This window comes from Schistocerca piceifrons, chromosome X, assembly GCF_021461385.2.
Source record: "Schistocerca piceifrons isolate TAMUIC-IGC-003096 chromosome X, iqSchPice1.1, whole genome shotgun sequence".
Lineage (NCBI taxonomy): Eukaryota > Metazoa > Arthropoda > Insecta > Orthoptera > Acrididae > Schistocerca > Schistocerca piceifrons.
Window position 1 is genome coordinate 339,674,468 of NC_060149.1, and position 17,618 is coordinate 339,692,085.

General features: G+C 41.9%; 1 protein-coding gene across 1 annotated transcript in view; it reads left to right on the top strand.

The window, feature by feature from the left end:
• Positions 1-17,618, top strand: part of LOC124721403 (probable C-mannosyltransferase DPY19L1) — a 224,236-nt gene that overhangs the window by 50,367 nt on the left and 156,251 nt on the right. The window contains exon 5 of the mRNA XM_047246343.1: positions 16,602-16,659. Coding sequence (XP_047102299.1) covers positions 16,602-16,659 — 58 coding nt within the window. The remainder of the gene's footprint in view (positions 1-16,601; positions 16,660-17,618) is intronic.

Sequence of the window (17,618 nt, forward strand, 5' to 3'; positions counted from 1 at the left end):
TTTGGACCTTTTCAATCTCTTGAATGAATCCCAACTGGTAAGGGTCCCAAACCGGCGAACAATACTCTAAGACTGGACGAACTAACATATTGTAAGCAATTTCCTTTGTTGAAGGACTGCATCGCTTCAGGATTCTACCGAGGATTTGTGACATAGATATAGTGATATCATTGACAAAATTCTGTGGTAGTCTTTGATGGGTATCTCACAGAAAAAAAATATAAAAAAAGCGCCAAAAGAGCTTGTCGTTCCAGGCTACGATCTTGTGTAGAAGTTCTCTTTGATGGTACCATGTTTCACAGATGCCATAGGACAAATTGTTATCAAATGGGGGGGGGGGGGATGTCCTGCTTCATCTCAATGCTTCAGAAGGAATTTTAGCGAGGAGATATAGTCACCAAGCAGGCAATAGAAGATGCTGATGTGTTAATTGTGAAAACTGTCATTTCCATCTCTTCCAAACGTGACTGTTTTGTTGTTATTGGAGAAGGCATTGATATTTTTGTATGGTGACTGCTTTAGCACCAGATAATGTGTCCTTTTGCAAATCTGGAAGGGGTAAAAAAGGAGATGCACTGTATTTCAAATAACCTTCAGTTATAAAGATATTGTGGAAAATATTCTATTTCTCCATGCAATAAGTGGTTTTGATACCACCTCTGCTCTGTTTGGCGGGGGAAAATTAAATTTTGCACCACACTTCAGAGTGATGCTTCCCCCAATAAAAGTTTTTCTATTTTCAAATAATCAGCTGCAGAAAAAGAGAAGATTGTGGAAGCAACTGAAAATTTCCTTGTGGCAGTTTATGGAGGTGTCTTGAACAGTTCTGTAGGTTAGTTGCGATATCCTTGCTGTTTTAAAGGGGCTATAAACACCAAATTTAGCTTGGCGCAGGACTCATGACCTCAGATGTTAAGTCCCTTGGTGCTCAGAGCCATTTGGCTTAACGCACCTGCCGCCAACAAGGGATGCAGATCAATATCATGCATATAGAACTTATCCGCAAGTTCAAATGTGGATGGCATATTAAAAAGACCAGCTCAAGTGTGGCTGGAAGAAAGATATTGTCAGGACTCGTGGCAATGGCCAACGTGCCAGGTGGCTTTTGGTGTGGCTGAGTGGTCTCCGTGGGGAGAGCCCATGATCAGAGTGGGAAGCATCAGGGCAGATAACCCACAATGAAGCAGATGAAGTTGTCCGATGCTGGTGGTTGAATGGCCCTAGCAGTCTCTTAAGCGTGGAAAAGGCCAGTATAATGCTGACAGATGTGGCCTCAGATCATTCCGTTCCCTGGCTACCCCAGGGGAAGGATGCAGGGCTAAAGATCAAGGACAGACATATTCTCCTCCTCACTTAGTTTGTGCCAGATCTGATGGGGAATCCTTTTTAACAACAAAGCCTCTGTTTTTTGTGTAGAACTTAATTCAAGTTCGAGGAAGTGGCGGGAATGTCCATAATGTGGAATGAGTTTGGTATTGATAAAAAAATTATCCCCTACCCGGTTGCATGTATTGCTTGCCCGTGACAAGCTAGGTGATGTCCCGGTTTCCATCACCCCCACTCCCCTCCCCCCCCCCCCCCCCCCCCCCCCCCCCCCCCCCCCCATAAGAGCTTAAACATGGTCCAGGGGAATATATCCCATAGAGGATCTCCTCTTGTAGTCCAATAATGAGTTGCATGCCAATCTTCAGCCTCAAGGAGTACACTTCGTCAGTTGTGTAGTGGACCTAATGACAACAAGATTGTTACCAATGCCTTCATCTTGGCCTTTGAAGGTGATTTGTTGCCTGGAAAGAAGGTGATGGGCTAGTTGTGTGGCGTTAAACCCTAAGTTCCTCTCCCTAGGTAGTGTTTCAAATGCTGGAAATTTTGGCACATGTTCTCTTGATGTAACACTAGCCTCATGTGTCGGGACTATGTACAGCCATCACACACAAACATTTCTTGTGCCCCTCCTCCCATTTATGTCAAACTGTGGAGAGCACCACTCCCCCTGTTCACTGGAATGCACTATTTTTCAGACAGAGAGGAAAATAATGGAATAGACAGACCTACACAGAAGCAAAAAAGACGTATGCTTGCCTACACTCTGTCTTCATGATCTTGTCATACACTGTACCTATGACGACGTCACCCTGTCAGACAACAGTAACCATGCCTGCTGTGCCTCGTATAGTAGGCCCTCAGGGCTACCAGGCAACGCCTGCTCCCTTTATGGTTGGGGGCACTCCTCCTCCCGTTGCTCCCCTCCCCTAACACCTACTTCAGGAGCAATGCCCCCACTCCCCCAGCCATCGGGGACATTGGTCTCCACCCCTCAGCCAGAGAAGAAACAATCTCCTCTGGCTCCTCTCACAAGGAAGGGATCTCTCAGGACACAGCCTTCCAAAGTTTCTGCTGCTGCGTAGCCAGACAGCAGCCAGTGGCTGAAGGAGCCATAAGCTGTTGGTTGTAGAGCTTCACAATGATCATCGGTTCATGAGACAAACTCTGAGTATACCTCCCAGCCAGAGAAACTGAAAGACAAGTGAGAGGACAGAATGAAGAAGCCTATTAAGAAGAAAGAGATCCCAGTGGCCCCCACACTGCCACTTAGGTCAGGCTCCAATTCTGAGGATGAAGTGGGGATCCTAGCGTCCCCCAAGGACCCAGATGCACCTGGAGCCTCAGAACCAATGGTCATTGAGACCACAAGCCCTCAACAAGTGGCAGCATGTAACCCTGAGGCGTAAACTGCCTCCTTGACCCCTTCGTGCCTTCTCAGACTACAGAAAGTGTCATCCTCCAGTGGAATTGTGGAGGTTCCCCCCCCCCCCCCCCCCCCCCCCACCACCTGGCTGAGTTATGACAACTCTTTAAGCAGTACACCTGCTTTTAGTGTTGCCCTTCAGGAAACCTGGATTCCAGTAATGCCGACATCTGTCCTTAGTGGCTATTGGGGGTGTTACAAAAATCGTAATGACTATAACGGGGTGTCAGGTGGAGTATGTATATATGTCCTTACCTCTGTATATAGCGAACCTGTGTCCCTTCAAACATCTTTAGAAGCTGTAGCTGTGAGGGTGGGGGCAATGCAGGAAACTACCATCTGCAACATCTATTTTCCTCGAGATGGTGAAGTACCGCAACGTGTATTGTCGGCACTAATTCCTCAACTCCCCCCCCCCCCCCCCCCCCCCTCCCCACATCTTTCCTACTTTTGGACGATTTCAATGTCCATAACCCTTTGTGGGGTGGAACCAAGATTACTGGCTGTAGTAAAGGTGTCAAGACTCCACCAGCTCAAATCAACTTGTGCCATCTAAATACAGGTGCCCCCGCTCATTTCAGTGTGGCATGTGGCACATAATGGCCACTGATCTCTCAGGTTATGGCCCTGACCTTCTGCCCTCTATCCTCTGGAGAGCTCACGATGACTTGTGTGGTAGTGATCACTTTCCGCTCTTCCTGTCCCTCCCCCAGCATCAGGCTGACTGGGACGCTTTCACCTCTGCTACCATCGTTGGATCTCCATTGCTTGGTAACATCATTGTGGTTATCCATAATGTTACTACCATCATTGTTTCTGCAGCTGAATTGGCAATCCCTTGTTCCTCAGGTTGCCCCCAGTGAAAGACAGTGCCTTGGTGGTGGCTGGAAACCACTGCGGCCATTCAGGATCGTAGGTGGGCCCTATAATGTCATAAGCAGTACTCATCAATGGAGCACCTCATTGCCTTCAAATGGCTCTGTGCCCAGGTCTTTCAACTAATCAAAACACAGAATCAGGGGTGCTGGGAACATTATGTCTCCACCATTGGAACACAAACCTCTCCTTCCCAGGTGTGGACTAAGCCCAGGTGCCATTATGGATATCAGGCCCCTGCAGGTATACCTGGGATTTCCACACAAGGAGCTGTATATACCAACCCAGATGCAATCACAGAGCATTATGCTCAAACCTCTGCATCTGGGGATTACCACCCCACCTTTTGTACCCTAAAGCAGCAGGTGGAACGACAACACTTATCTTTTAGATAGTGTCGGAAGTTCCATGCGGCTTTTCGTGGGTGATGCTCTAGTATACAGAGAAGTTGCAGCATTAGAAAATTGCAGCAAAATGCAGAAAGATCTGCAGCGGATAGGCAACTGACCCTTAACATAGACAAATGTAATGTATTGCGAATACATAGAAAGAAGGATCCTTTATTTTATGATTATATGATAGCGAACAAACATTGGTAGCAGTTACTTCTGTAAAATATCTAGGAGTATGCATGCGGAACGATTTGAAGTGGAATGATCATATAAAATTAATTGTTGATAAGGCGGGTGCCAGGTTGAGATTCATTGCCTTAGAAAATGTAGTCAATCAACAAAGGAGGTGGCTTACAAAACACTCATTCGACCTATACTTGAGTATTGCTCATCAATGTGGGATCCGTACCAGGTCGGGTTGACAGAGGAGATAGAGAAGATCCAAAGAAGAGCGGTGCATTTCGTCACAGGGTTATTTGGTAAGTGTGATAGCGTTACAGAGATCTTTAGCAAACTCAAGTGGCAGACTCTGCAAGAGAGGCACTCTGCATCGTGGTGTAGCTTGCTGTTCAGGTTTCAAGAGGGTGCGTTTCTGGATGAGGTATCGAATATATTGCTTCCCCCTACTTATACCTCCCGAGGAGATCTTGAATGTAAAATTAGGGAGATTCGAGCGCGCACAGAGGCTTTCCGGCAGTCGTTCTTCCCACGAACCATACGCGAGTGGAACAGGAAAGGGAGGTAATGACAGTGGCACTTAAAGTGCCCTCCGCCACACACCGTTGGGTGGCTTGCGGAGTATAAATGTAGATGTTACTGCATGCCACCCTGAACCATACAATGCTCTGTTTAGTGAGTGGGAATTTCTCAGTGCCCTTGCAGATTGTCCTGACACAACCCCTGGGCCACGGCACATCCATCACCAATTGATTAAACATCTGTCAGTGGATTACCAGTACCACCTCCTTTCCGTCTCAACCGCATCTGGAGTGATGGTGAACTCCCATCGTAGTGGCAAGGAAGTATCATTGTTGCAGTGCTAAACTGTGATAAGAACTCACTAGATAAGATTAGCTATCATCTTATTAGCCTCACCAACATTCTGTGCAAGCTGCTTGAATATGTGGTGAGCTGGCAGTTTTGTTGGCTCCTTGAGTCTCGGGGGCCTTCTGGCTCTATCTCAGGGTGGTTTATGCCAAGGTCACTTCATCACTGACAACTTGGTATACCTGGAGCCTGCCATCTGAACCGCCTTTTTCCGCCATCATCACCTTATTGCCATCTTTTTTGACGTGACGAAAGCCTATGACACCACTTGGTGACACCACATCCTTGCTACTTGTGCACGAGTGGGATCTCCAGGGCCCATTCCCGATTTTTATACAGAACTTTTTGCTGCACCGCACCTTCAGAGTTCGATTTGGTGCTTTACAAAGTACCCACCCATATCCAAGAAAATGGGGTCCTGCAGGGCTCTGCACTGAGTGACCAACTCTTTTTAGTGGTCATTAATGGTCTCACAGCAGCCGTGAGGTCCTCAGTATCACCCTTCTTATATGAAAGGTGCGCCCACAGCTTTCGGTTTTCAGCTGCCAAGACTCGCATCATACATTTCTATTGCCATTGTACAGTTCACCCACACCTACTACTTATCTTGATGACACTCTCCTTAATGTCATGGATTCTTTTTGCTTTTTAGGACTGGTTTTCGATGCCTGCTTAACTTGCTTCCCCATCTTCGTGAGCTTAAGCACAAGTGCTGGCAGCACCTTAACATTCTTTGATGCCTGAGTCACACTGACTGGGGTGCAGGTGGCCCTACACTGTTGCAGCTGTACAAAGCCTGTGTCCAGTCCTGTCCTGACTATGGAAGCCTCGCATATGGTTCAGCACCGCCCTCAGCATTGCAGATGCTGGGCCCTATACACCATTGTGGAGTTTGATTTGTCTCCCACAATGGCGGCCCAGATTGGAGATTATAACTGCAGTCTGTGTCTAGCCCCTTCTCACTGAACTCAAGTCATTCCCTCTACCCCCTCTCCTGCAGGTCCACTCACGTACACCTCCATGTTGTATAACTCAATCGCGGGTTTTGTGTGGACCTCTCACAAGCCCAGAACACTCAGTTCACCCTGCCACTCTCGGGTGCCTGCTTCTCTCTATTCTTGATGTGTTCCAAGGTTCAGGGGTAGTTTACTCTGATGACTTGATGGTTGGGTTCGCTTATGCTCATGCAGAACATACTGAACAGTGCTCCTTGCCAGATGGCTGCAGCATTTTCACTGTAGAGCTAGTAGCCATCTCTCGTGCACTTGAGCATATCCATTCCTGCGCTGGGGAGTCCTACCTCATTTGTAGTGACTTCTTCAGTATCTTACAAGGTCTCAACCAGTGCTACCCTCGACATCCAACAGCCTGTTTACGTACTCAAACAATGTGGAGGGTCAGTGGTCTTCATATGGACCCTAGGACACTGGGAATCCTGGGAAACAAACTTGCCGACAGGCTAGCCAAAGAGGCTACTTTTAAACTGCATCTGGAGACGGGCATACCGGAATCTGATCTTCGATCAGTATTATGCCGCAAAGTGTTTGGGCTCTGGACTACAGAATGGCACTCTCTGACTCCGCTGAACAAGTTACATATGGTAAAGGAAACGAAGAATGTGTGGAGGTGCTCCATGTGAGCCTCTCACAAGGACTCCATTGTTCTTTGCTGGTTCCATTTTGGCCATACTTGGCTGACTCACAGTCACCTATTGTGTCACAAGGACTCACCTCATTGTCGCTGTGGTTCATGCCTGGCAGTGGTCCACGTCTTGTTTGACTGTCCCAATTTAGCCACCCTGAGACAGACTTTTAATCTTCCTGATGCACTACCTACAATGTTAGGTGATAATGCCTTACTGACTGATCTAGTTGTAAGTTTTATTTGGGAGGGGGTTTTTATCACTCATTCTAAGAGTGGGCTTGTGGCCATTCTCCCAGGCCTTGCTCTACCTCCACTTTCACTCTTCCTCATTCCCTCTGGTGCTGTCTGTTTGACTTGGTGTTTGTGTTTTCACCATCTGTGATTCTTTTGCCATGTGTTTTTAGGCTGGAGATTTTTGTGTGTTGCAGAGTGGCTGGGTCATCCTTTTTTATTCTTGTGATCAGCCAGCCCATGCTGTCTGCTATATTGTTTTAGCACCTTATACCACTTTTTGCTTTATAGTTAATGTTTACAGTTTTGGCTTGCTACTTTTATTTTTCTTTCAGTGTGGTTACACACTTAGTTTTACGCATTTTGTTCCTTCCCCACATTTCATTAGGATTCTAGTGGGGTATGATTTTAATCCAAGACCTGTGTGGCTGAGTCAAAAGGGACCGATGACCATGCTGTTTAGTCCCTTTACCCTACAAACCAATCTATCAAACATGATTTCATGCCAGTGCAAAAAGAATCGGGGCAACAAATGCACCTGCAAAAAAGTAGGACTTCGATGATACATTGTGTATGTTCATTGTGGATTAAAACCATGCAGTAATGCACCAGAGGTTGAATTCAACATGGAAGATGAGTTAGATGATCCATGTGTATTGGTCAAACTGATAACTTGTATACATCAACCACATCATAGCCAAAACAACAAAAATTGTTTTTTTTTTTTTTTTTAAGTTAAAAATTTGTATATCTCATTAAAATAAAATTTAAGGCCCATTTTTAAACAGTATTTTGTTGAAATATAAGTATTGTAAAAGTGTTAAAACTTTGTGTTTTTCTTTTTCAAAACTACTTATTCCCCAGAAATTACATGAGTCTTGTGAACCACATATCATATATTACATACATAATGGCTTAAAGACGATATTACATTCAGGAATACTATTTTTGACTGAGGATGGCATTTTCAGTTTCACGTCCACTTCCACTAAAAATTTTAATGCAACATTTTTCTGCATGTATAGAAAGTAATTACAAATATTTTGCGTGGCTCATGAAGGAAATTAAATCCTCTGCAACAATGGCTATTATGCATTGTGCACAAAACTGTACATGAAGGGTTATTTAAGGTGAAACCACTGGCATATCTGACAGTTGTGATTTCTTGATTTTCATAGCCTTGTATCTCAGTAGCTGTTCTGAATTTTCCAACGTATTATACGTGAAACTTGCAGGAAATGTAACACTCTTTAAAACTGATACTATCATATTTTTGCCTAAAATATTCTGGAAGCAAGTGCCATTTCTTAGCGGTTTCTCCGAGATGGTGAATAATGCTGCACAAGGGGAGACAGTCTAAAAACTTGGATTTTTCATGAGATGGGTAATACATACAGCATACCAGAAAATCAAAATTACTTCACTTTTTGCAATCCAAAATGCTGTCTTTACTGGGTTATAACCAAAGATGTTGCCCACTCATTTGCAGACATGGCTTCGATGAGTTCCAAAACTGTCAATCTGTCTAGCTCATTCTTAACTGCATGACTCCGTCCGAGGGGCACAGGTCCTGCATGGAAGAAGCGAGGATGTGCCGAGTTCTTTAATGTAGTGTGTGCTGAAAAGTTCTTCCCAAACCCCCCAGAGTAAATGTCAAGGTACTCCTTACCAAGGGTTTCCAATTCCCTAACCTGTATGTGGTCTGAGACAAATCACCAAGGCATGAAGGCCGAATTGAATCTCTGCATTCACACTGTAAGTCACAAGGAAGGTGAGGCATTGTGTGACACCTTTGTACATTGCCATAATTGTAAGCTGTCCTTAGAGTGGATTGTGTTGTTTGTTATATGCCACTAAGTGGCGAGCTGTGGATTGAAGGGGCACTGCTCCCAGCTGGAGATATCTTTGAGTGTTTAACAGGGGCACCAGTGCCAACTTGTAGCTAAATTTGTTTATTGCACAAAGTGAGCATGATGAGCATTTCCTAAGTGACATCACTGTGGTGTGACTGACAAAATCACAGTAATATCCATTAGTACCTGTCAAGGTGAGTGTTTTTCGTCCAGAGCGCAGCAGACAAACATGAGATGTCTTTCCTTCTGGCATGCCTCATACTGTGCCCACGTGTTGGACTACAGAAAAGAGCACCAGTTGGATGGCTGAGACTTCTTTCCTCATTTGTGAGACAGAACTGGAGTGTGGCGGTGTCTGCGCTCTACTGTTGCTGCATTTGCTGTGTTGACAAAGTTGAATCCCTCTCCCGGCTCTGATGTGACAGCCGCCACCTTGCCCCAGCCTGCAGTCCGGGAAACTTAGAAGGATTTGGCCCATTTTAAAATATCCTCTAGAGTAGGGTCCTCAAATTGTAGAGCTTTCTGATGCATCTCCTTGTCCAGAACCACTCGAATTATCACATCCCAAATTATCTCCTCTGCGTACGATTCCTTATGTACCGAAGTCACAAAACAGCATTTCCTACTGAGTCCCTGCAATTCAGGTGCCGTTGTGCAATATGACTGATTAGAGTGTTTATGACACTGATAAAACTCTGCAAGGGAAACAATGACATGGCATTGTAGAATTGACATTCATCAAGAATCAGGTGTGCTGGTTCCGTGGGAGGGATCAGTTTGCATAAAAACTGGTATGAACTAGTTGAAATCCATGATAGGAAAAGCGATTTTATAATGGCTGGCTTTGTTACTTGGAATGTGGCAGAGTGCTGCTGGAGGCGTTTTTCACATGCTTCCCACTCTTCTGCTGTCTCATCATAAGGCAGAAATGATGGCATACTTGAAGGTGACTGCTGAGAGAGTGACACGGACAGCAAGGCCTCTTGACGTTTCTATCCCTTGAAGTGCTGCTGCAGAAATTTCTGTTGCACTGCTTCCAATAACACACCCAGTAATGTAGCTTGTTGCACAGGTCCAAGGTTATGTAACAAATGAAAAACGGCCGTGATTGTTGCCAATTATGTTGTAACTCACAACATAAAAAAACACATGATGTCACCTCCAGAACAGTTAAATTTAATGATCTCACAGGACAGTAGTTCACAATGGATAAAATGTACGCTGTAGCCATATGTCAAGATAGGTACAGTACAGCTGTAGCTAGTATAGGAAATAGCCCGATGAGTGAGAGTGGACTGAGAACAATAGCTGGGCAGCGATCGCATACGGAAACTGTGTGTTTCAGGTGGCACTGGGAGATGCCTGTGCAGCTGTGGTGTGTGGTCACTTGGCCTCAGTGTCTCTCCCTGGTGGTCATACTTCGCAATAGTGGACATGGAGTAACTGTCGCGTCATTTGTGTCAGTCATGCAACTTCTCCGATGTCGGCTGGTGCCCGATGTCTAGGTGGTAGCACGGTGGTTAGCGTACAAAAAATAGATAGAATAAAGGTAACCACCCATCAAGTAATTTGGGTGTTGAATGATAGACAGGGAAAAAAATACTATTTAACTTGTAGAGGGAATCAATAAGGGGGGGGGGGGGGGGGCGCCTAGGGAGAATGAGGTAGCAAGGGAACAGGATACAAAAGTGACACTAGTATGGCCACTGTGACGTGGACAGTGTAAGTCGCTTGTTGTATGCAATGAAATAGGAGATGTGGATTACAGGGAAGAGGGAGAGGGGTAGAAGAATGGGCTGGGAAAGATGTAGATGGAGAACTCAGAAATAATAGTGTGGTGGTAGTTTAGTGGAGTGATGCAATGAACGAAAGGGTCATCATAAGCGGTAGAGAGGGGGCAGGGGAGAGAAATCATGCTTAACTGGGTGTCATAACCATATAAAAAGTTGTGCATAAGCTGCAACAGAATTGATATATGTAATGGTAACTTTCACAAGTAGTTCTGTATGTGTGTGGGTTGGATATGCCTATGACAGGACTGGAATAGTATGTGCTGGATAACTGCATGTGATAAGTCTTTCACCTCAGTCTTTCATTAAGATATGACCTATGTTCCATTTTACTGGGAGCGGCTGTGACATGCAGATTGACCAGAATTTTTCATGTGTTGGGTGAACTATGGAATTCCGTGTTGAGAGAGTTGGGAAATGTTTGGGAAGGATATTCTCATTCCAGGACACAATTGAAGATAGACACCAAAAGTGGCAAGGCCACCAGTAAAAAATGCCATCTCCCATAACAATTCTGTTGCAACTTCTGTATGGTCTGTTATGTGGATATTACATATGAATAGCTTCCACTAATCTGGCTAAGAGCAAAGTTCAACCTGCAGTGGCAGAGCATTCCACAGAAAACACAACCTGCTCAACTCTCATGGCTGCTTCCTTCTTTCCAAAACCAGCTACTTCAAACTGTGTATCTTGGTACTGAACTATCCCTGGCCTCAACCTGTCCGACTCTTATCTCTGCACCTGTTCCCATGCCCCCCTCCCCCTTTTGTAACAGCTCATCTTCACTTCACTTTAGTTCATTTCTGCCCAACAAGAATTTCATATCTTACAAACCATTCATTAAAATACAATTATCTCCAACTATTAAATTGGATGTGTCAATGATTATATGACAATTAGAAGGTTGTAAAAGTTGTTTTTGTCACACATAATTGTCAGAAGATCTCTGTAGGTACACAGTGTACATATCCTATTAGCATAGTTGAAAGTTCATTTTACTTTTTCGTTGTACTAGTGGTGCAGGTTATTCTGACTACTCTCATATTTCTATGGTTGTTGTATTATAAAACAGTTCATGAGATCATGAGATTCATCAACTTCTTGCAAACTTCTTTCCTGTTTGCCTCTATTTACACAATAACTTCCATGGCAAACATAATCATGGTTCTATCAGACTGGCAAATTATCCAGCACATATTAGTTTCTGTTCCAGACACTCGAAAGTAGTAAACCTTCTTCCCATGTTTTTCACTTAGAGTTTTGGACTGACCTTGAATTCTTAAGGAGATCAATAAAGTTTTGGCCTTGTCATACTAGTTGCTTTGTAATGTAAACAGTGCACTGTGCATGTGAATAACTGTTAAGATAAAACAATTGTTGCTGTGCAGCCTCTGTGGTACCAGCTACATTCCACTTGGACTAGACTTACTCAGTTACGCTCTTGGCAGACTGTGTACTTTTTTAGCATCAAAAAGTACTTTGAAAGAGCTCCCACAGGCCTTTTTAGAAGTCTAAAATAAAATTTTTAATTTGTTACAGTAACAAACACTTTTGTTAAAATTTTTACATGGAATCAATTTTGGGGGCTGGTGTCTTCCATGTATGTCCTTAAAATATGAGGTCAAGTTGGTGACCTTGTAATACATACCTCCCTCCAGTTCAACAGATGGTACTGATTGCTTCTGACCCACCATTTATATAACACATTGTTTATTCAGCTACACACAATAATCTACTGAAATTGTGTACTATTACTTACTGTACCGTAAATTTTAATTGCTTCTTCATAATAAGAGACAGTATGGTATTTTTAGCAAATTAATAACTGTAACAAGTGACACACAGAGACAGAAAAAATGTGTATAAAAATGACCTGGTGAAGCGGACACATGGAAAAACATATGAGGACTAGGGCAGTGTAAAATACCTGCATTTTGCCAGAACCTGCTTCATTGGCTGGTCCATGCTGAAATTCCTCTTACGGGTTTTGGTTTTCATTTCACAGGTGTATCATTATCATACATTACTATGAATGTATTAAGAGAATAAACATTACATTTGACCAAAGATATTCACTTAAAGTAGTTCCGCTCTGTAGATATGATTGGATAAACAAGATGGCTTTCAAAGACTAATTTTCTACTGTGGGAAATTATTTAAATCACAATGAAAAGACATACAGAGTGTTTTTAAAATTAATTTTTGTGATGAGTTGCTTTTAAAAGAACAGAAGAAGGTAAGATGAGAAAAGAGCTTATAGTGGGTGGGATACTTACTTTAAGCCAAAGTTTATTGAAAGTATTAAGAACTGTACTACTGCCTGTCTTCACATTAAGTATGTGACGTGGTGGCATGATATTTTTAGCTAAAAATTTCTAAATGTTCCAGTATTTCCAGTTTTTGTTTTTGTTTGTATTTTTTGCTAGGTGTAAATATTGTCGTAAGTGTGTCAAAGGATGTAAATGGGCAGTTACTGCAGATTTATTTGACTGTTGAAGGTGACACACTGCAAGATGTTCATTACACTGCAACATGTTGGGGTGGTTTATAGTAATAGATAAATGAAATGGAATTAATTGTCAGATATAGTAATTTGTTACTTTTCAACCACCAGAGAGCAAGTGCTCAACCATAAATTATTTTAATGGCTCTACAACTAGTCTAGGGCTCTGATTACACACTGTTGTATTGTGCCCCAATGAAATCTCTTGAATCATAAAAACTCAGCTTGAAGATGGTCAATAAATTAATAGCAAAACACAAAAACAACATGACATAGAAATAATCCATTGGGACAAGGACATACCCTGACAATGGTATTAATATTCAATCTCAGTTTTATTTAGCTGAAGAATACAAGTTATATTGTATGGTGGCCTTACAGAGGCTAATATTAATTACAGTGAAACAAATTTGATTTGAAATAGTTGTGCAATCAAAGCAAGGAGAGCATATATAGGCAATATTTAACTTCTGCCAATGGCATTGTGCAGTGCACCAGAATGCTAACCTGAAAAAATTGACCATATTTAATTGTTCACTCAAGTGTATCTGAATAACCAATTCACCAACAATAATGTTCAGTAACAAAAAGCTATTGTAATTCATAATGAGTACACATTACATACGTGACTTATTGCATGTAATGTCACACCACTTTACTCTAAAATTCATGCCACTTGGACCTTCATACAAATGGGTACAGTTTTGGCAGTTGATCTTGTATACTCCAGAATGTGTAAGTCTTCTTATGTTTTATTCTTTTATTTAGTGTGTGAAGTCATAGTCATTTTTTTGTACAAAAACTAATGTGTATTTTGAATTGATTGAAAATGGTAGTTATTTTGTAAGAGAGGTTTCTAACAAATTCCAGACTATGGTGTGTCCTTTTGTTACTGTCAGCACGGTGTGATATAAGCACTGAGTCAACCTTTCTATAGTTTTATGGTAAAGTGAATCTACTTTCTTTAGGGCATTTGATAGTGTTTATTTTGTATGGTATAATGTATTGTGTATAGTATTGTGTGGTGTTGGTAGGCTTCCTTTATATATCAGAGTCAGTATAATTTAAGGAGTAAAGATAAAACTCACTGAACAGTTGAGGTACTGAGTCATTGATAGGCACGTTAACGATTTGTGGTTTTCTGCCATGCACCCGTTATATGCAAGACCCTAGTCCATCCTTAAGCCACACCTACTCTCAACCATTTGCCACCTTGTTCATTATGATTTACATAAATTCTAATAGTAAGAAAATTCTACTCTTTGACAGCAATCTGTTTTATCCAGTGTACTTACTCTAGAAAAGAATAAACTACTTTAAGTGAATATCTTTTGCCCCACACAATATTTATTCTCAGTGTTTTCATACTTAAGGTTCTTAGCAATATACAAGGTCTGTTCAAAAAATTCCGGAACATTCATAATTTCGTGTCAATGGTGTGTTGGAGTGAAATGCGGTCAGCATTCCTCCATATGCCTGTGTTTAATGTATAACTGTCAGAAGTTTCCTTGTTGTATGTATGTTAGTTATTGTTCAGTGGTGTGTTGAGTAGAACATTGTATCGCACAGTTTGCGAATTTCAAAATGGCAGAGCTAAAGGAGCAACACATCTGCATTAAATTTTGTGTGAAACTCGAGAAAACATTTACATAGACACACAAAATGATGCAGGAAGCCTATGGTGATGCCTGGTTAAGCTGTACTTGGTGTTACGAATGGTTCACCTGGCTTAAAAATGGCCAGATGGAAGTTAAAGATGATCCTAGTTCAGGGCGCCCTTCAAATCTGCCAATGACGCTCATGTCAGAAACGTCAATGAAATTGTGTGTGCCAACTGGAGACTGACTATCTGAGAGACTGCAGAAGAATGTAACATTTCAGTTGGATCATGTTATGAATTCCTGACACAGCATCTAGGAATGCATCGTGCTGCCACCAGGTTCATCCCATGGCTCAAGACCAGAAAGACCTTCACCTCGCAGTCTGTGAAGAGCTTTTGGATCATGCAAATGAGAGCAAGATGCTCCTTAAGAGAATCATAACTGGTGATAAGGATGGGCCTAAGGTTATGATGTTGAGACAAAGGTTCAATCTTCACAATGGGTCGGGAAAAGTTCTCCAAGACCAAAAAAAAAAACTCAACAGATCAGGTCAAATGTCGAAGCCATGCTGATAGTTTCCTTTGATTAGTTCATCAGGAATTCATCCCACAGGGACTAAATGTTAATCAATGGTACTATTGGGATGTGTTGCAATGCCTGCAAGATAATGTGAAAAGGAAACGGCCTGAAATGTGATGAGACAATTAATGGCTCTTGCATCACTATAACGCACTGGCACATTCATCCCTGTTGGTGCGTGACTCTTGCACAAAAAATTAAATCACTGTGCTGCCTCATCCCCCTTACCCTCCAGACCTACCCCTGCACACATTTTTTTTTATTTCCAAAGTTGTAAATCCTGTTGAAAGGATGAAGATTTGCAGTGATAGATGAGATAAAAGAAAATTCACAGATGGCGTCTCGTGTGATCCCACAGTAGGCGTACAAAGGCTGCTTCCACAAGTGGAAACGGCGTTGGGAATGGTGTATCAATTGTGGAGGAGAGTATTTCGAAGGAGACCCTGCACAATAAGTAAAAGGTAAATGAAGAAAAATTTCGTGTACAAAGTTCTGGAAGTTTTTGAACAGACCTTGTATTTGTGAAATAAAAACCACAAATCTTAGATGAGTTTTAGCATGGACCATCAGTGAAACAGGTTCTCGGAATATGCAGATGTTTTATACTGCTCTGGTTTTTTTAATGTTTTTTTCCCATTTATATAACAATATAACCTTCCTCAGTAGTGTCTGCTTTACCAGGTTTCGAAGGAAAGCCTTAAGTGAATATTGGAATCCCTGCTAATGGCTTTAAAATACATAATGGAAATCAAAACCTGAAAAACTGAAATACAGTCAGTTGATAGTCTTTTATTCCTAAACAAATATAGTAATTATTTTGATACTGCCACAATAGCAATAAATGGGACTGTTTGCATCACTGAGGAACTATTTGTCATTTTGTATAAGTGCAGGACTAGTTTTTCAACCATGAACTGTGTTCTATGCTATGATGTTCATCAAAATGAAAAAAAAATAATAATGAAAAACTGGCAGCAGTGGACAAATTCTTTACTGCAGCTATGATCTTGTGAGCCACCAGAAAGTGGCTTGGGTGAGCGAGGATACACACAAGCCACATCCTCCACAAGGCTACATGCTCCAAAATAATGTTATCTTTAGTTGATGGTGGTTACCTTCTAGGTAGGACCTATTTGGGTCAGTATATCTCCACTCATTCCTTCCTTTGCTCAAAACATTACTGCACATTGTTTTCATGAGGCATATATGGGCCGCTCCATTTTCGACTTCTAACAGAGTGAGGGAACGTATGTGTTGGTGACACTTGTAAACTGAAATTGCACTTCTATTAATTACAATTAGTACAAGTCTTAATTAACTGTTTACTTATTTTCAGTGATTCCATTGCTGGTGGAATATTATCAACTCTCTGCTTCTATTACAATCATGGTGAGGTAAGTAATTTAATCAAATCACATTGAAATTTTAAAAGACTCATAAACAAAGTGTTGTGTCCCAGAATCTGTTTCATATGGAATGCAGATGTAACACGTGATTGTCATTTTAGATGTGAAGACTTATTTAGACCCAGTTATTTTATGCATAAAATTGTTGTATTAGGCATTGTAATTATAAAGACTAAGACCACCTTGATGGCTCCAAGTGGGTCTGCAGTCCTTATTTAATAGATAAATGGACAGAAATAACTTTCTACAACCACTATTGGTGTAATTTCATTATTTACAACACTGCTTTCTGAACACTGCATTTCATGTCCAAGGTTAATGCTATGTACAGAATGAACAGAATTCCCAAAAATTATGTTAGCTGATGTGTAGAAGAGAAGATAAAATGCTATTAAAATAAAAATCTTTCATTCATATGAGAACAATAGTACATGTTAGAGAATTAAAGGACCAAAACTGTGTTGTCAATCAAGCAAATATATGTTAGACAAAATACTTGGTAAGTTGTAGTGTCATGTTGGAAGTGCACATGTGACTTTCACCTCCTAGAATAAATTAACATCTAATTTACTATATAGTACACCAAGCTGTTACAGCTCTCTTCCCTGGGGCACAGGTGCCTAGTAGCACTTGTGCTCACCCATCTGGCAGGCCTAAGTTGTAATCTGCTCACTAGATGCCATTGTATTGCATTCACATCCTGTTCATATGCCATTTGTCCATCTGTGCCCACACATGCTTGGTTGAAGCATATGTTTATGTAGGCTACAGTGTGACTCCCTTACTGCCCATGCATCAGCTGTTCACCCACCCTTGTCTACATCTACCTGTGGCCACTCAAGCTATAATTATTTACACTCTACAGTTTTACTTAGATGTGTTGCCTACATTTCAGAACAATAAACAATATACTCTCAGCTCATACATAAAATGTATTCAAATCCATC